We start from the raw sequence: 19,174 nt of genomic DNA on the forward strand, positions 1-19,174 counted from the left end.
AGCTTTCACACAGGAAGAAAAACAAAAAGATAGACTACAACCAGATGATACGAGCTTCAGCAACCTCAGGAAGATAAGCAAAACTCGGTGGCACAGAACAATCAATGATCATTCTCACTGAGTAGAAAGTAACATCACGCTAGGTCCCTCTTGGTTGCTCTGCCCTCTGGATCAGCTTCCATCGAGGAGCCAAACAGTGTTTCCAAGGCCGTAGTAGTGAGAAAATGTATCCCTGCAACCCTCAGGCAATCGCTGATCATTTTTCCTCGTCGATATGAGCGCCTGCAGGTTGGGATGATGATGATATAAGAAACAGAACCGCAGCCTAACGTAGAGTACAACAAACAAAAGGAGAAGGAGAGTCATATTGTGCAGATTTGTAGAAAGTACGTACCAGCGTGGATCGTTGTGTTTTGGTTCCAGCTGCACGGAGAGATTTTCCAGCAGCCCAACGTTTGGCGATACTAAACTGTCGTAAATTGTGTTGTTCTTTTCATGCTCGGTAATGGCAGCGTACAGCTCCTCTTTCATCTTCTTGATTTGCCCCTCGTTTTCACTGGCGAGGCCCTGCAGCGGCGCTCGCAGATTTGTTTTTGATGAGTTTGCGTTATTAAACATTGGATAATAATAATAAGATGAGTAATGCTACACCTACATAGGTTAACATGGGTTTTACAAACAGATGGGTTGTGATCGGAGAGAAAGAGAGACCTTTGTGTTGCCGCGGGAGGCGGTGGAGAAGGGAGACGCGCGAGGAGCAGAGAGAGGCGTGCCGCCGTGGACGAGCCTCCGCCGTTGGTCCTCCTCGACAGCCGCCCGCGCTCGCTGCAACGCGCAGCCTCCGACGGCCCTCCTGGCGGCGTACCAAAGCGTCGTCGTGTGAGTCGGATGGGGACTGGGGCCTGGGGGCGGAAGTTCCGTCGGATGGTGGCGGTCGTCGCCTCGGAGGGCGCAGGGGGAGGCGTGCTGCTCGCGTCGCTCACGGAGCTCTACGAAGCGCTCTCGTTCTGCACGGAGGACGCCGGGGGCTACTTTCCCGCCGAGTCCGCCACGCGAGCGCTCGTGCGGCTGGCGACCCGAGATGCTGCTCGCCGTGCGCGCCATCACCTACCTCTACGACGCCATGCCGTGCGCCGCTGACACCGTCGTCCGCCACCGCTTGCTCCCCGTGCTCTGCTCCCGGCTCCTCGCGATCGAGTACCTTGATGTGGCCGAGCAGGTAACCGAGCAGCCCTCAAAAACAAACCAGACCATCTCATTGACCTGAACGAAGCGCTTTATGTGGTCAATCACGCTTCTTCTGTTTGTATGAGCAGTGCTTGCAAGCGTTTGAGAAGATATCGCTGCGGCAGCCGGCACAGTGCTTGCAGGCAGGCATGATAACTGTTGTGCTGGTATACATGGACTTTGTCTCTGCAAGTATTCAGGTTAGAATTGCAGAAATTCAGTCTTTTGGTGCCAAGAATCTACTGCATTCGCTAATTGGGTGAGTGCTTGGATGGTTCAGAGGGTTGTTGTCTCAGCTGTTGCAAATGCCTGCAAGAAGGTCCCCGCAGATTGCTCCCAGTTTGTGATGGACTTGGTCCCAATGCTGTGTAATCTACTGCAGTCTGAGGAGAAGATGGTATTGTTACCCACTAATTTAACCGAGCTTGCTTGTATTAGGCATGTACATAGTGCTCTGCTAAAGGCAAAGGAGAGGTTGACAATGCAGACAAGGAGAAGTAGTGTCATGGATCTGCATGGAAGTGTCATCGAGGGATGTCTGGTGTCAAGGTGAGCTTCTGTCAGTCCTTCTCCCCCCTTTACTTCTAATCTGCATCACTCTCTCTCCCTTTATGCCCATATCTGCAAAGATCGCACTGTTTCATAGTGTGTGCATATTTGATATCATTCCCACTATTGTTACCATGTTGATATTTTTTAATTAATTAAGAGGACTGTATGCACTATGTAAGCGTATAAATGGTTTTTCTCCTATCATTTTTGTTTATATGATAATAGGTTCTGCAATTTTGGAGTTAACAAATGTGCTTAGGTATCTGTATATTGGTCACTCCCCAGTCATTGCTGATTGTTTTCTGTCATTAGTACCCATAGTTGTACAAACTGAGAATTAGTTCTGTAGTGCATATTTGTGTTGATATGCTGTACATATCGAGTTCATCATCCAAGCACCACTTGTGGAAAGAGAGAAAAAAGGCAGGAACTCCCAAGGATGCATGTACAGTAGTATTCTTTTGGTTGACAAGTTCATGCATGGTTAATTATTAATTCATTCATAATTTGTTAACTTGATGTATAGGTTTTCACCAATTACAGCTGGGTCTGACTGCTAATTGCATCGTCACGATACTTCACCACAGAGCACCAGGTCGAGGACTCTTTGGAAAAATACCTTTACCTCACGCTACCCAAGGACAGCTACCCGAATGCTAAGAAGGTAACACCTCTCTCCGGCATTGAATTTATTCAGAAGTGTTCGGCTGCAATAATTACCATGGTTTGCTTGCTAAACAAATATGATAATGCTCCTTTATTAGTACAAATTTTCATGCATCCATACATGCATTAGATGCAGATAGTAGTATACTAAAGTAAATTTTCATACTAACTACGAGCTTCACTGTGATAAGAGATCAAGTATTCAGGCTGTCTTTTTATTTGCTAGATGCAGACTCTTAACTATGCCACTTGATCCACTCTGGAACCACACCAAACGGTAATACTTGATGAATATATAGGTTCCTAGGTTTAATATGCCATCTGTTGCTTGACACCGCACCTATACTAATTGGCATCACACAATCCTTCAAGTTCTTATGTGATCTACAACATCCTTGTTTATACAAAACTCTGATTCACAATATAAAAGTGTAACTCTTAATTTAGGAATTACTCACCTCACCATCAGTGTTGATGAATGTCAGATGACTAGCTCTCTAGATTACTTTCCTTTATATTACAGATTCAAAGTTGTTGGTCCCAATGTCTTGTTGATTAGAAGGGACAATACAAATTACTGATACACCTCACTGGTGACATTACTTTGTGTTCAGAACTGATACATACAGTAGAATGCACAGAGCTACTCTGTTGCTTTCCATTTTGTGTGTGATAATGTAGCATGTTAATTTGGATCTCCAAGGCACCCATGCTCTCTTTTCTTCTCTCTAATATCTAATTCAAGTGTCTTTCCTTTCCTCTTCCATTGCCTAATTGGAGTGATGTTGTAGCATGTTATTGCAATGCCACTGAAGAGAGTAAAATTGCAGGGTGATACATGAGAGCATGTATATAATTGGTAAGATCAAGCTTTTTACAGCTTAAACTGAATTAAACTTGTTGATATGGCGATAGGGTGTCCAGTATACATGATTGTTGATTAATTTTTTATATAAACTTCTTCCAATTTGTTCCACTATGGATATGGATCTCTTCTCTATGAAGTCCTTTTTGTAGCTTGGTCTTTTTTGTTTGTGGTGCAACTTAAGACCATCCTGACATATTGGCTTATATTGCCATTTTTTCTGAAAGACACGTGATCAGGTCTTAGGGTATAGTGTTATCATAATTTCAGATTACCAATCCCAGTCTTGGAATTTCTAGATTGGGTGATTCATGTGCAGGTACATCAACAAGAAGTTCAGCAATAAGTACAGCGCGACGATCGTAGGTGCAAATCGATGACTGGCTCTTCACGTTACAAGTTCTTCATTCTTTCGATTTTCACTAGCTCAATTTGTAAGTAGATTCGAATTTTGTCTCGAAGAATAAAGAATAATCTTTTTTGATTGGGGATCCTGTTGTGGGAGAAATGACTATGTTTTGCACATCATTTTATCGGTTATGAAGTAGTTCTCTTGCTGTATTTACGTTGTCATTTATGGATAATGCAAGGAGCAGTTAATCTACATCAGGTAAAGAACATCCGAAGTCATTGCTTTCTAAAAAAATTGGTGACTAATAAAAAATGGAGCTTCCAAAATCATTGAGGCGGTGTTTTAGCAATCTATTCTAGGAAACTAACCTAGATTTCTATTGAGGCGGTGAATAATGACTGATTCAGTATACATGGTTGTTTTTGCAGGCTGAATTCACTCTTGACGAGCTCATGAAAAGCGACCATGAAATCAGAAGGTGAGCTAAAAAATCCTCTTCTCTGTTATTGTTCCAAATTGCCCAGTATGCGTAAATGTAGCATCTATAGCAAAGCAAGTATACCATAATAATAATGTCCTACTCATGTGCTCATTGTATATGGATGAAACGATAAACCACTTTCCAGTTTGCTCATAGATCTCTCACCCACAGCAGGCCATGGAGATTTGGAAGAGCCAAAACAGATATGTGATGGTGCTAGAAGGGTGGGAATTTGAAGATGCTACCCTCTGGAACATGAATTCTACAGAGGCAGAAATAGTAAGGTCTGGTCATGGTGATGGCTCAATCATCTCCAGTGAGCCCTGCAGGGCCATGTCAAGGACAACACAAGTAGGTACGTGTTTGAAGCCTTTTTCTGCTACAGGTGAGATTCAGTTTGCTGTTGGCTGCAATTGCTTATAGATTGGTGTATTTTGTTGTGGGTTAAATAGTGGTAGTAAGATCATAATATACTAATGGGCTCCTATAATCCCAAAGTGCATTGGCCAACAGATAGATATTTTACATGATCTTCTAGATGTGCTTCATTTTTGCCATCGGAAATGATTGCTGGCAAAGTGCAAATATGATAATTTTGCTGCTGGAACGATTTTAGAGACCTGACTATGCGGTTCAGAGCAGTAACAATGTCGTGTTATCCACTCTTTTCATGGAACGTTTTCAGAACTTTTTGAAGCCGTGAGCGATCAACCTTCATGATATTGTTGGGTGCATGAAATATATTTCTTTCTATTTGTCGAATTGAGAATTTCTTGCCAATTATCTGCGATGGTGTGCGTGGTGCTGCAACCATTTTAATAGACTGAAACTATTGCCTTTTCTTTTATTCTACCTTTTCCCTTAAAGATCTCTGATGTAGCCGCATTTGTGCATTACTGAATTAGAGGTCTGTCGGAACATGTTGTCAAGCCTTTTATTTACTGAATTACCAGTGATATGCGAAGGCACCAGACAAATGTGGATCCAAACTGATACGGCATATAGATGGAAACTCTTACTGAAATATAAGAACAGAAAGAGATGAACTGAAAATGAAGTTCAGGTTTTCTTATTTCTTGCTTCTCATCCACCCTCGCACTAGCCTCCATAATCTTCTTAGTGGCAGGTTTATTTATCACTTTGAGTAGCGGAGTTCAAATGGCAGGTAAGTTCTTGTAGATAAGATATAGGAGAAATGGTAGGTGCAGCCTGCCTAGGTATAATTGCAATAAAGGAAAAAAATAGCGCGCTATAGAAAATAGCATCGCCCTTGAAAATATGCTATTAGCGTACTATAGTGCGCTATATCATGCTATTAGCGAGGCATTGTACATTGATTTATTTAGCGAGACAATTCTCTACACGCTATAGCGTGCTATTAGCGGCGCTATAGCGCGCTATTTCTTTCGGTGCAATTGTATGATGTTAACCAGTCAATCTGTAAGCAAATTACTTACTTGAAGAACTATATTTGGTATTGTCCTTGTGCCAAATCTTGGGGTAACTATTCAAAGACTAGGTTGCAAGATTATTACTAGAAGTTGCAACAAAACAATCGTGTGTAACCTAGAAATACATTTGTACTGAAGTATTCTAACACACTGCATGATATAGGGGATGTAGTAGCCTCGTGTGGGCCATAGCAAACTATTGAAGGTGCTAGATATGCACAAAGCGATGAGCTGCTTCATAGCATAATACACTATTAGAACAATATTTGGTACGGACAAATATAGAACTATGTTGGTGAGCGTATAAACAGCCGCCTCTTCTTGTCTCTTCTGTTTAGGTCAGATCATTATGAGTTCGTATGTTTAATTAAATTCTGCCACATGCCAAATGATATGACTTTATAATCATATCACTATAAATAAAAATGGGTGGTATAAAATCTGGAGTTATATTAATGTCTATGCGCATGGGTCAGAGAAAGTATATTAATCATGCTAAGATAGTTGACTCTTTTATTAAAATTCAGTAAGACTGATGAGTGATCTGGGCTCCTTAGAGCCTGCTTGAGATGTTTTGGTTCTATAAAACAATTATAAAACATCAAACTAAATTATTGTATTGTTAAGATTTTTACTTGTGTACTGTTACAGCAAAATCTGGTCTTTCCTGATTGAAGTATGGGAAAAAAGAAGCGCTCAAATATGACGTTTATCAAATACCGAGGTCAGTCAGTTCCTGCTTTTTGTTGCCCTCTGTGTTTTAGTTATGATTTTGCATCCTGACGTGTTTGACAATATAGTTAGATTAATTATGCTCTCAGTCATGGTATATCTGACTGTAGGTGCTTTATGGTTTATGGATTAATGGCTCTAGAGATAACAAACTTGTTGATTGAATTTGGATCCGTAAATGTGAGCGACGAACAAAGACTACAAAGAAAGTAGTTTGACATTTGTAGTCTTATCGATCCATGAATGTATGTTATGAACATATAATTGTTCAGAGCTATTTTGTCGAATAAATAAACTTATATTTGGACTTTCATCATGTGTTTCTGATTTTTATTTATTCAAGCCAAAATATTGGATGAACTCTGAGATTGTTACATGAATGATTTTATCGTATTTCTCTTTTGATCCGATATCATGAATCAACATCACCCTCTTGCTCAATAATGTTTAGATAATGGGAGTGTTTAATTGCATGCAGCAGTCGTATGCATAGTTCTGTAGCAAAATCACGGATATATTTATAGCACAACCCTTGCACACACACACCCCTCAGAATATATGAGAAATGGAGATCCTCATCTTTCATGCTTTGGTTGATGGAAAACAACAGAGATGGGGAAAATTATAGCACAACCCTTGCACACACACCCCTCCAGAATATATGAGAAATGGTATGTTCTTACCCTCATACAAGTATTCGATTTTTTCTCCTCCCAATATCATCTAAGCTATCATTTACGGAATACACTTTAATGTTTTCTTTACTTGCTTTGTGGCAGCTGTTTCTTGTTTTGATTCCTTAGTCAGGAAATGTGGTACAAATAATAAAGATGTTAATCTGTGAAAACAGAGTACTGACTTTCACACTAATGGAATGCTACCACAAATTGAGACTGGAACTGTGACAATCCAGACCAGTGGTTTATATCGTTGAATTACTAAATCCTTTCATAAGCAGCTGGTATGAGTTGTCAGTGGTTGTCAACAACTATGAAGTTCCTGTTAAGGCTACTACAAACGTGTGGAGGTGACTAGACCTCACTTCAGATAATATAGTCTCACATAGCTAATATAATATGGTACCTTTCTAAAGGAAAGATAGATTATTTTAAATCTGTTATTCTGTTGTACTCATTGGTTTGAGTATGGCTTTCTGGTACAATTTACAAAGCCAGTGTTCGTATCAACCTTGTGTCAAACCATTTACATCTTCTCAGCTTTATCACTTACAAGGAGTGATCACAGATTTTTACGATCTGTCATTATTTTGTACTTCCACCTAACTGCTTGTGAAGATTGATCGTTTCCTTAGTTACTTACCTTCATGTGTTTCATCTAGGATAGCTTTCGACCTTAGCTCAACTTTTCTCCAACTTAAAGCTTTATCTCCAAAGAATAAATGATATTTAGGCCTATTCCATATGCAACTTCATTTCGTTCTCACCTAAATCGAATGCAATGCAGGAACACCTGTTGGGATCCAGTACTTTGGACAGCTTGAGGAGCATGGTTACTGGGGCAATGAGGTTAAACTGTACGAGCATCATGTCGATGCCCTGTTTGCCATGTTTTTGGCGCAACAAGCCACACATCAGGTACTATGTATGCACCAACAACAAGACAATTCCCAGGCAAGGTCCGAGGATGGTAACTCCAAAAATACATCCTTTCTTGCATATGCTCCCTCCGCTTCAAGGTCACCGCAAATCGCTGCCTTGCTCTCACCGTGTATCGCCTCTAGACGCACCATCAACAACAACAGAAACCTCTCCTTTTGGACGCTGCAATGCCCTGCTTTTGAACAGCTAGCATATGTCTCCTTGGCGGATGTTTGCATAGTCGCAAAACTTTGACCAGTTGATGGTGATGGTGGCTCTCTTGTCCATTCCTAACATCATGTGACAATCGCCATGCACCTTGCTGTTGCATGCTTGATCTTCAACGCATCATCATAGGAGTGAATGTAGTCCTCGAGGTTTTCTTTGGTGTAGAGGACCTGAAAATAATACATGAGAAAGGAAGGAATTGAGAGGGATGCACCGTGTTATGTATATATGTTGTTGCCATGCCTCTAAGATTATCACCTATCAGCTTCAACTGCACCTGTTTATATCTATACTAAGACTCTTATCTATCTTTGTTTTTGATGCTCTGCTCTGTTTCAAATATCAGTTGTTTAACAACAAACATATAAGTTAGTAGATTCAGGAAGGAGGAAGGGGCGCGCCCCCAACCTGACACCGCCCAGCTCCCGCTCAAGAGGCGCCACCCAGTGGCGCCCCAACCCCTAGTAACTATCTATCTACGCGGCAAACGGCTGGCGGGCTGGACCTGATCCAACACGAGAACGGCTTCGTTTCCTTTTCGCTTTGGACAAAGATGGAGTCGTGTTCTTCTTTGAGTTGTTGGTAGGGTTACTCTGCTCTCTCCAGCCTCTAGAAGAGAGTCTTGATGCCATAATCTGCTACATGTCCGTGCTTCGCTAAATTGAGCTGCAATTACCCGCCTCTAAACAAATCCGTCCGAAGCTGTGTGCGATTTACAATGGACCTAAACATTCACTATTTTATGAAAAAAAGATTACCGTCGACGGTGCCAAACTTGTAAAGCTTCACCGTCTCCCAATCATTTGTATAGATGTTGTTTTGTGCTATCTCATTTCTTCAGTTTTCTTCTTACAGTTAACCATTGAAGTAATGCCAGCTGATTCAGTGAGGGTGTAGAGGTAGGGTTGCTCCGGGCGAAAGCAGAGGTAGGGTTGCTCCGGGCGAAAGCAGACGGCGCGGTGTCTGCGGATGTCGCTCTCCTCCTGGGGGTCGTTGTGGAGTTCTCCGACCTCCTCCGCTCTCGGGTCACTTTCTTCGGATGAAAGCCCAGGACCTGCGGCGCAGGACCAGACGATGGCGTGAGGCCGCTTCCCCTCCTGAGGGCGTCGTCTTGAAGATCGTGATTCCATGCGTGCTTTCCCAGAGCTGGACTTGCACGACATCGCGGCAGGTGGTCGGCGATGCGCCCAGAGGTGGAGCGGTGTTTCCTCCTCCGCATCAAAGACAACAGATCTCGGCGGCGTGGCACATCGGAGACTCGGCGCCCGATGCGTGTAGATGGACTCGCGCAGGAGGAGGTGGCTGTCTGGCGTCATGGTGGCGTCGATGGCAGAGTGGCCTAACAAGGTAGAAGCCTCAATATCTGCTCTGAAGACGGACCTGTGGAAGATGGCGGCGACGACACATGTGAGTGCGTCAGATCGGTTGGTGCCCTAGACCCGGTATGTGGCTCGGCTGGGGCTTCCGGCTTTTGATGATAGGTTTAGGCGAGTGGTCTGGGTATTTGGCCTAGCTAGTATCCCTTCATTATGTGGATAGGAGTAGTGGCATATGTTGCCAAGATGTTGGATTCAGACATATTATTGTAATACTTTGTAAGGTCCTCGAGAATAATCAATAAAGTGGCCGCATGCATCTCCCAGATGCAGAGGCCGGGGGCCATCCTCCTTTTCTAAAAAAAAGCTGATTGAGAAATAGTTATTTCTCACTCACCCTTTAACCATTGAAAAGAGCACTGTAGGATCGAAAGTATGTGTAGAGGGGGAGGGGGGGGGGAAGGGGTGATTAGACTACTTGACAAAATAAAACTTATCATTTTCCCAATTTTAGTTATTGGCAGATTTTAGTAACTTCGGACAAGTCAAGCAATCTTAACATAATTCAATCAAGCATGCAAAGAGTATATAAGCAGCGACAAGTAAAGCATGCAACTTGCAAGAATGTAAAGGGAAGGGTTTGGAGGATTCAAACACAATAGGAGACACGGATGTTTTTGTCGTGGTTCCGATAGGTGGTGCTATCGTACATCCACGTTGATGGAGACTTCAACCCATGAAGGGTAACGGCTGCGCGAGTCCACGGAGGGCTCCACCCACGAAGGGTCCACGAAGAAGCAACCTTGTCTATCCCACCATGGCCGTCGCCCACGAAGGACTTGCCTCACTAGCGGTAGATCTTCACGAAGTAGGCAATCTCCTTGCCCTTACAAACTCCTTGGTTCAACTCCACAATCTTGTCGGAGGCTCCCAAGTGATACCTAGCCAATTTAGGAGACACCACTCTCCAAGAAGTAACAAATGGTGTGTTGATGATGAACACCTTACTCTTGTGCTTCAAATGATAGTCTCCCCAACACTCAACTCTCTTTCATAGGATATGGATTTGGTGGAAAGAAGATTTGAGTGGAAAGCAACTTGGGGAAGGCTAGAGATCAAGATTCATATGGTAGGAATGTAATATCTTGGCCTCAACACAAGTGTAGGTGATTATCTCTCAGAAAAAGTAAGTTGGAAGTGTCGGTTTTTTCTGATGGCTCTCTCCACGAATGAAGAGGAGGTGGAGGGGTATATATAGCATCCACACAAAATCTAACCGTTACACACAACTTGCCAATCTCGGTGGGACTGAATTGATAAACTTGGTCAGACCGATTCAGCAAAGCTAGTGACCGTTAGGATTTTCGGTGAGACCGACATGCAACTCGGTAGGACCGATATGGTTAGGGTTAGGGCATAACGTAATCTCGGTGAGACCGATTACACAAACTCGGTGAGACCGATTTTGGTAATAAGTTAACCAGAGAGTTGGTCAGGTAAACTCGGTGGGACCGATTCGCTCATTTCGGTGAGACCGAAATGTTACGAAAGGGAAACAGAGAGTTTACATTGCAACCGAAATGTTACGAAAGGGAAACAGAGAGTTTACATTGCAATCTCGGTGGGACCGATCGATCATCTCGGTGGGACCGAAACGTTACGAAGGGAAACAGAGAGATTACAATCCCATCTCGGTGAGACCGAGTTGCCTAGGGTTTATGGCAGTGGCTATGACATCTGAACTCGGTGGCGCCGGATAGAAAGAATCGGTGGGGCGGAGTTTGACTTTTGGTTTAGGTCATATGTGGATGTGAGAAAGTAGTTGAGGGCTTTGGAGCATATCACTAAGCATTTTGAGCAAGAGCCTCATTAAGCAACACCTCATCCCTCCTTAATAGTATTGGCTTTTCCTATAGACTCAATGTGATCTTGGATCACTAAAATAGAAAATATAGAGTCTTGAGCTTTGAGCTTGAGCTAATCCTTTTGTCCTTAGCATTTTGAGGGGTCCACTTTTCTCATCCATGCCATGCCAATCATTGAGCTTTCCTAAGATATTAATCTTGAAATAGTATTAGCTCAATGAGCTATATGTTGTTAGGAATTAACAAAACCACCTAAGGATAATTGCACTTTCAAGCACCAACAGGGCTGGCTAGTTCATTCCATACAGATTTCCGCTTTTTACTGATTAGAAATGACTCTTTTTAGAAAAAGATGATATACCCTCGTCTCATGCATCTGGATGATGCATGCAACCATTTCATTAATTATTCATAAAGATCTTACAAAGTAATACATCAATGAGCCTGAAACTACCAACTTGACAACACCTATCGCTTCTCATATTCCCTGATGATGAAAGGGTGACGAATGTCCGAACCGAATACCAAACAGACATCGCACGAAAGCCTAACATCTAAAGCCGAATGTCCCAGCCAGGCCACGATGCCGACACTGGGTCACACCGGACTGGCGCACCCTCAGAGGCTGCCGCCGCCATCATCCACTGATCCATCTTCAGAGCATGTGCAGACACATCGACTTTGCCAGGACTTTCATCGACTCCACCACGCCGCCAAACAACGCCACCTCCTTGCACGCGTCCATCATCACACCTCCGCCGCCAAGACCCTGCTGCACCACGCCGCTGAGATCCATCGTCTTCGATGCGGTAAATGAAACACCGCTCCACCACTTGTCTCCCCCATCCGACAGCTGCTGCAAAAACGATGCCCCAATGAGGGAGAGTGACGCCTCCCGTGCCGCCATCATCCGAACCGGGAAACCGGGTTTAGGTTCTCACACGGAGCAGCGCAAGCAAGTCGACGGTAGCTACAGCGGCGATGTCTTCAACAAGATAACGACGCGAAAACGCCGCCATCGCCCGCCATGACCGGAGTCATAACACGGTTTTCACCAGCAGTATCTGAAGGAAATATGCCCTAGAGGCAATAATAAAGTTATTATTTATTTCCTTATAATCATGATAAATGTTTATTATTCATGCTAAAATTGTATTTACCGGAAACATAATACATGTGTGAATACATAGACAAACATAGTGTCACTAGTATGCCTCTACTTGACTAGCTCGTTAATCAAAGATGGTTATGTTTCCTAACCATGAACAAAGAGTTGTTATTTGATTAACGAGGTCACATCATTAGTAGAATGATCTGATTGACATGACCCATTCCATTAGCTTAGCACCCGATCGTTTAGTATGTTGCTATTGCTTTCTTCATGACTTATACATGTTCCTATGACTATGAGATTATGCAACTCCCGTTTACCGGAGGAACACTTTGGGTACTACCAAACGTCACAACGTAACTGGGTGATTATAAAGGAGTACTACAGGTGTCTCCAATGGTCGATGTTGGGTTGGCGTATTTCGAGATTAGGATTTGTCACTCTGATTGTCGGAGAGGTATCTCTGGGCCCTCTCGGTAATACACATCACATAAGCCTTGCAAGCATTACAACTAATATGTTAGTTGTGAGATGATGTATTACGGAACGAGTAAAGAGACTTGCTGGTAACGAGATTGAACTAGGTATTGGATACCGACGATCGAATCTCGGGCAAGTAACATACCGATGACAAAGGGAACAACGTATGTTGTTATGCGGTCTGACCGATAAAGATCTTCGTAGAATATGTAGGAGCCAATATGGGCATCCAGGTCCCGCTATTGGTTATTGACCGGAGACGTGTCTCGGTCATGTCTACATTGTTCTCGAACCCGTAGGGTCCGCACGCTTAAGGTTACGATGACAGTTATATTATGAGTTTATGCATTTTGATGTACCGAAGGTTGTTCGGAGTCCCGGATGTGATCACGGACATGACGAGGAGTCTCGAAATGGTCGAGACATAAAGATTGATATATTGGAAGTCTATGTTTGGACATCGGAAGTGTTCCGGGTGAAATCGGGATTTTACCGGGTTACCGGGAGGTTACCGGAACCCCCCGGGAGCCATATGGGCCATCATGGGCCTTAGTGGAAAGGAGAAAGGGGCAGCCCAAGGGGGCTGCGCGCCTCCCCCCTTCCCCTAGTCCTATTAGGACTAGGAGAGGTGGCCGGCCACCCCTCTCCCTCTTTCCCCCTTGGGAATCCTAGTTGGAATAGGATTGGAGGGGAGTCCTACTCCCGGTAGGAGTAGGACTCCTCCTGCGCCACCTCCTCCTGGCCGGCGCCTCCTCCCCCCTTGGCTCCTTTATATACGGAGGCAGGGGCACCTCTAAACACACAAGTTGACACAAGTTGATCCACGTGATCGATTCCTTAGCCGTGTGCGGTGCCCCCTGCCACCATATTCCTCGATAATACTGGAGCGGAGTTTAGGCGAAGCCCTGCTGCTGTAGTTCATCAAGATCGTCACCACGCCGTCGTGCTGACGGAACTCTTCCCCGACACTTTGCTGGATCGGAGTCCGGGGATCGTCATCGAGCTGAACGTGTGCTCGAACTCGGAGGTGCCGTAGTTTCGGTGCTTGATCGGTTGGATCGTGAAGACGTACGACTACTTCCTCTACGTCGTGTCATCGCTTCCGCAGTCGGTCTGCGTAGGGTACGTAGACAATACTCTTCCCCTCGTTGCTATGCATCACATGATCCTGTGTGCGCGTAGGAAATTTTTTGAAATTACTACGAAACCCAACAGTGGCATCCGAGCCTAGGTTAATGATGTTGATGTTATATGCACGAGTAGAACACAAGTAAGTTGTGGACGATACAAGTCATACTGCCTACCAGCATGTCATACTTTGGTTCGGCGGTATTGTTGGACGAGACGACCCGGACCAACCTTACGCGTACGCTTACGCGAGACCGGTTCCCTCGACGTGCTTTGCACAGAGATGGCTTGCGGGCGACTGCCTCTCCAACTTTAGTTGAACCAAGTATGGCTACGCCCGGTCCTTGCGAAGGTTAAAACGGAGTCTATTTGACAAACTATCGTTGTGGTTTTGATGCGCAGGTGAGATTGGTTCTTACTTAAGCCCGTAGCAGCCACGTAAAACATGCAACAACAAAGTAGAGGACGTCTAACTTGTTTTTGCAGGGCATGTTGTGATGTGATATGGTCAAGGCATGATGCTGAATTTTATTGTATGAGATGATCTTGTTTTGTAAACAAGTTATCGGCAACTGGCAGGAGCCAAATGGTTGTCGCTTTATTGTATGCAATGCAATCGCGATGTAATGCTTTACTTTATTACTAAACGGTAGTGATAGTCGTGGAAGCATAAGATTGGCGAGACGACAACGATGCTACGATGGAGATCAAGGTGTCGCGCCGGTGACGATGGTGATCATGACGGTGCTTCGGAGATAGAGATCACAAGCACAAGATGATGATGGCCATATCATATCACTTATATTGATTGCATGTGATGTTTATCTTTTTATGCATCTTATCTTGCTTTGATTGACGGTAGCATTATAAGATGATCTCTCACTAAATTATCAAGAAGTGTTCTCCCTGAGTATGCACCGTTGCCAAAGTTTGTCGTGCCCAGACACCACGTGATGATCGGGTGTGATAAGCTCTACGTCCATCTACAACGGGTGCAAGCCAGTTTTGCACACGCAGAATACTCAGGTTAAACTTGACGAGCCTAGCATATGCAGATATGGCCTCGGAACACGGAGACCGAAAGGTCGAGCGTGAATCATATAGTAGATATGATCAACATAACGATGTTCACCATTGAAAACTACTCCATCTCACGTGATGATCGGTTATGGTTTAGTTGATTTGGATCACGTGATCACTTAGAGGATTAGAGGGATGTCTATCTAAGTGGGAGTTCTTAAATAATATGATTAATTGAACTTAAATTTATCATGAACTTAGTCCTGGTAGTATTTTGCAAATTATAGATCAATAGCTCGCGTTGTTGCTTCCCTATGTTTATTTTGATATGTTCCTAGAGAAAATTATGTTGAAAAATATTAGTAGCAATGTTGCGGATTTGATCCATGATCTGAGGTTAAATCCTCATTGCTGCACAGAAGAATTATGTCCTTGATGCACCGCTAGGTGATAGACCTATTGTAGGAGCAGATGCAAACGTTATGAACGTTTAGCTAGCTCAATATGATGACTACTTGATAGTTTAAGTGCACCATGCTTAACGGCTTAGAATCGGGACTTCAAAGACGTTTTGAACGTCATGGACCATATGAGATGTTCCAGGAGTTGAAGTTAATATTTCAAGCAAATACCCGAGTTGTGAGATATGAAGTCTACAACAAGTTCTATAGCTAAAAGATGGAGGAGAATCGCTCAACTAGTGAGCATGTGCTCAGATTGTCTGGGTACTACAATCGCTTGAATCAAGTGGGAGTTAATCTTCCAGATAAGATAGTGATTGACAGAATTCTCTAGTCACCATCACCAAGTTAGTAGAACTTCGTGATGAACTATAGTATGCAAGGGATGACGAAAATGATTCCCGAGCTCTTCGTGATGTTGAAATCGACGAAGGTAGAAATCAAGAAAGAGCATCAAGTGTTGATGGTTAACAAGACCACTAGTTTCAAGAAAAGGGCAAAGGGATAGAAGGGAACTTCAAGAAGAACGGCAAGCAAGTTGCTACTTAAGTGAAGAAGCCCAAGTCTGGTCCTAAGCCTGAGACTAAGTGCTTCTACTGCAAAGGGATTGGTCACTGGAAGCGGAATTACCCCAAGTAATTGGCGGATAAGAAGGATGGCAAAGTGAACATAAGTATATTTGATATACATGTTATTGATGTGTACTTTACTAGTGTTTATAGCAACCCCTAAGTATTTGATACTAGTTCAGTTGCTAAGATTAGTAACTTGAAACGGGAGTTGCAGAATAAACAGAGACTAGTTAAAGGTGTAGTGACGATGTGTGTTGGAAGTGGTTCCAAGATTGATATGATCATCATCGCACACTCCCCTATACTTTCGGGATTAGTGTTGAACCTGAATAAGTGTTATTTGGTGTTTGCGTTGAGCATGAATATGATTTGATCATGTTTATTGTAATACGGTTATTCATTTAAGTAAGAGAATAAATTGTTGTTCTATTTACATGAATAAAACCTTATATGGTTACACACCCAATGAAAATAGTTCATTGGATCTCGATCGTAGTGATACACATAATCATAATATTGAAACCAAAAGATGCAAAGTTAATAATGATAGTGCAGCTTATTTGTAGCACTGCCGTTTAGGTCATATTTGTGTAAAGCGCATGAAGAAACTCCATGCTGATGGGATTTTGGAATCACTTGATTATGAATCACTTGATGCTTGCGAACCATGCCTCATGGGCAAGATGAATAAGACTCCGTTCTCCGGAGCGAGCAACTGACTTATTGGAAATAATACATACTGATGTATGTGGTCCGATGAGTGTTAAGGCTCACGGCAAGTATCGTTATTTTCTGAACTTCATAGATGATTTGAGCAGATATGGGTATATCTACTTGATGAAACATAAGTCTGAAACATTTGAAAAGTTCAAAGAATTTCAGAGTGAAGTGGAAAATCATCGTGACAAGAAAATAAAGTTTCTACGATCTGATCACGGAGACAAATATTTGAGTTACGAGTTTGGTCTTCAATTAAAACAATGTGGAATAGTTTCACAAACTCACGCCACCTGGAACACCACAATGTAATGGTGTGTCCGAACGTCATAACCGTACTTTATTAGATATGGTGCGATCTATGATGTCTCTTACCGATCTACCACTATCATTTTGGGGTTATGCATTAGAGACAGCTGCATTCACGTTAAAAGGGCACCATCTAAATCCGTTGAGACGACACCGTATGAACTATGGTTTGGCAAGAAACCTAAGCTGTCGTTTCTTAAAGTTTGAGGTTGCAATGCTTATGTGAAAAAGTTTCAACCTGATAAGCTCAAACTCAAATCGGAGAAGTGCGTCTTCATAGGATACCCAAAGAAAACTGTTGGGTACACCTTCTATCACAAATCCGAAGGCAAGACTTTTGTTGCTAAATTCGGAGTTTTTCTGGAGAAGGAGTTTCTCTCGAAAGAAGTGAGTGGGAGGAAAGTAGAACTTGACGAGGTAACTGTACCTGCTCCCTTACTGGAGAGTAGTTCATCACAGAAAACTGTTTCAGTGACACCTACACCGGTTAGTGAGGAAGCCAATGATAATGATCATGAAACTTCAGATCAAGATACTACTGAACCACGTAGATCAACCAGAGTAAGATCCGCGCCAGAGTGGTACGGAAATCCTGTTCTGGAAGTCATGCTACTAGATCATGATGAACCTACGAACTATGAAGAAGCGATGGTGAGCCCAGATTCCGCAAAGTGGCTTGAAGCCATGAAATCTGAGATGGGATCCATGTATGAGAACAAAGTATGGACTTTGGTTGACTTGCCCGATGATCGGCAAGCAATTGAGAATAAATGGATCTTTAAGAAGAAGACTGACGCTGATGGTAATGTTACTGTCTACAAAGCTAAAATTGTCGCAAAAAGGTTTTCGACAAGTTCAAGGTGTTGACTACGATGAGATTTTCTCACTCGTATCTATGCTTAAGTCTGTCCGAATCATGTTAGCAATTGCCGCATTTTATGAAATCTGGCAAATGGATAAACAAAACTGCATTCCTTAATGGATTTATTAAAGAAGAGTTGTATATGATGCAACCAGAAGGTTTTGTCAATCCTAAAGGTACTAACAAAATGTGCAAGCTCCAGCGATCCATCTATGGACTGGTGCAAGCCTCTCGGAGTTGGAATATACGCTTTGATGAGTTGATCAAAGCATATGGTTTTATACAGACTTTTTGAGAAGCCTGTATTTACAATAAAGTGAGTAGGAGCACTACAGCCTTTTTGATTAGTATATGTGAGTGACATATTGTTGATCAGAAATGATGTAGAATTTTTCTGCAAAGCATAAAGGAGTGTTTTAAAGGAGTTCTTTAAAAGGAAAAGACCTCAGTAAAAGCTACTTACATATTAAGCATCAAGATCTATTGAGATAGATCAAGACGCTTGATAAGATTTTCAATGAGTACATACCTTGGCAAGATTTTGAAATAGTTCAAAATGGAACAGTCAAAGAAAGAGTTCTTGCCTGTGTTGCAAAGGTATGAAATTGAGTAAGACTCAAATCCCGACCACAGCAGAAAATAGAAAAAATGAAAAGTCATTCCCTGTGCCTCAGTCATAGGTTCTATAAAGTATGCTATGCTATGTACCAGACCTATTGTATACCTTACTCTGAATTTGGCAAGAGAGTACAATAGTGATCTAGGAGTAGATCACTGGACATTGGTCAAGAATATCCTTAGTAAGGACTAAGGAGATGTTTCTCGATTATGGAGGTGATAAAAGAGTTTGTTGTAAAAGTTACACTAAGTCTCAACCTGGATATATATTGAAAGTGGGAGCAATTAGCTAGAGTAGCTCCGTGCAGAGCATTGTTGACATAAATATTTGCAAAATACTTACGGATCTGAATGTGACAGACCCGTTGACTAAGCCTCTTCCACGAGCAAAACATGATCAGCACCAAGGCTCCATGGGTGTTAGAATCATTACAGTGTAATCTAGATTATTGACTCTAGTGCAAGTGGGAGACTGAAGGAAATATGCCCTAGAGGCAATAATAAAGTTATTATTTATTTCCTTATAATCATGATAAATGTTTATTATTCATGCTAAAATTGTA

At 42.7% G+C, this 19,174-nt stretch overlaps 1 protein-coding gene across 8 annotated transcripts; it reads left to right on the forward strand.

Annotated features, from left to right (window-relative positions):
• The first annotated feature begins 740 nt into the window (after window positions 1-740).
• Window positions 741-6,276, forward strand: LOC123154312 (E3 ubiquitin-protein ligase UPL4-like). Of its 8 annotated transcripts, XM_044573074.1 has the most exons (8): window positions 741-1,219; window positions 1,317-1,427; window positions 1,508-1,776; window positions 2,306-2,443; window positions 3,630-3,676; window positions 4,091-4,140; window positions 4,318-4,498; window positions 6,246-6,276. In XM_044573074.1, the coding sequence occupies exons 1-4, from the start codon at window positions 1,082-1,084 to the stop codon at window positions 2,337-2,339; spliced, it is 552 nt and encodes a 183-aa protein (XP_044429009.1). In that variant the 5' UTR covers window positions 741-1,081; the 3' UTR covers window positions 2,340-2,443; window positions 3,630-3,676; window positions 4,091-4,140; window positions 4,318-4,498; window positions 6,246-6,276. The 8 variants fall into 8 exon arrangements, with proteins under 8 accessions (XP_044429009.1, XP_044429005.1, XP_044429004.1 ...); XM_044573070.1 differs by having other exon boundaries at window positions 2,306-3,744; window positions 4,315-4,498; XM_044573069.1 differs by having other exon boundaries at window positions 2,306-3,744.
• Window positions 6,277-19,174: the final 12,898 nt, after the last annotated feature.

This window comes from Triticum aestivum, chromosome 7A, assembly GCF_018294505.1.
Source record: "Triticum aestivum cultivar Chinese Spring chromosome 7A, IWGSC CS RefSeq v2.1, whole genome shotgun sequence".
In the NCBI taxonomy this organism is placed as follows: domain Eukaryota; kingdom Viridiplantae; phylum Streptophyta; class Magnoliopsida; order Poales; family Poaceae; genus Triticum; species Triticum aestivum.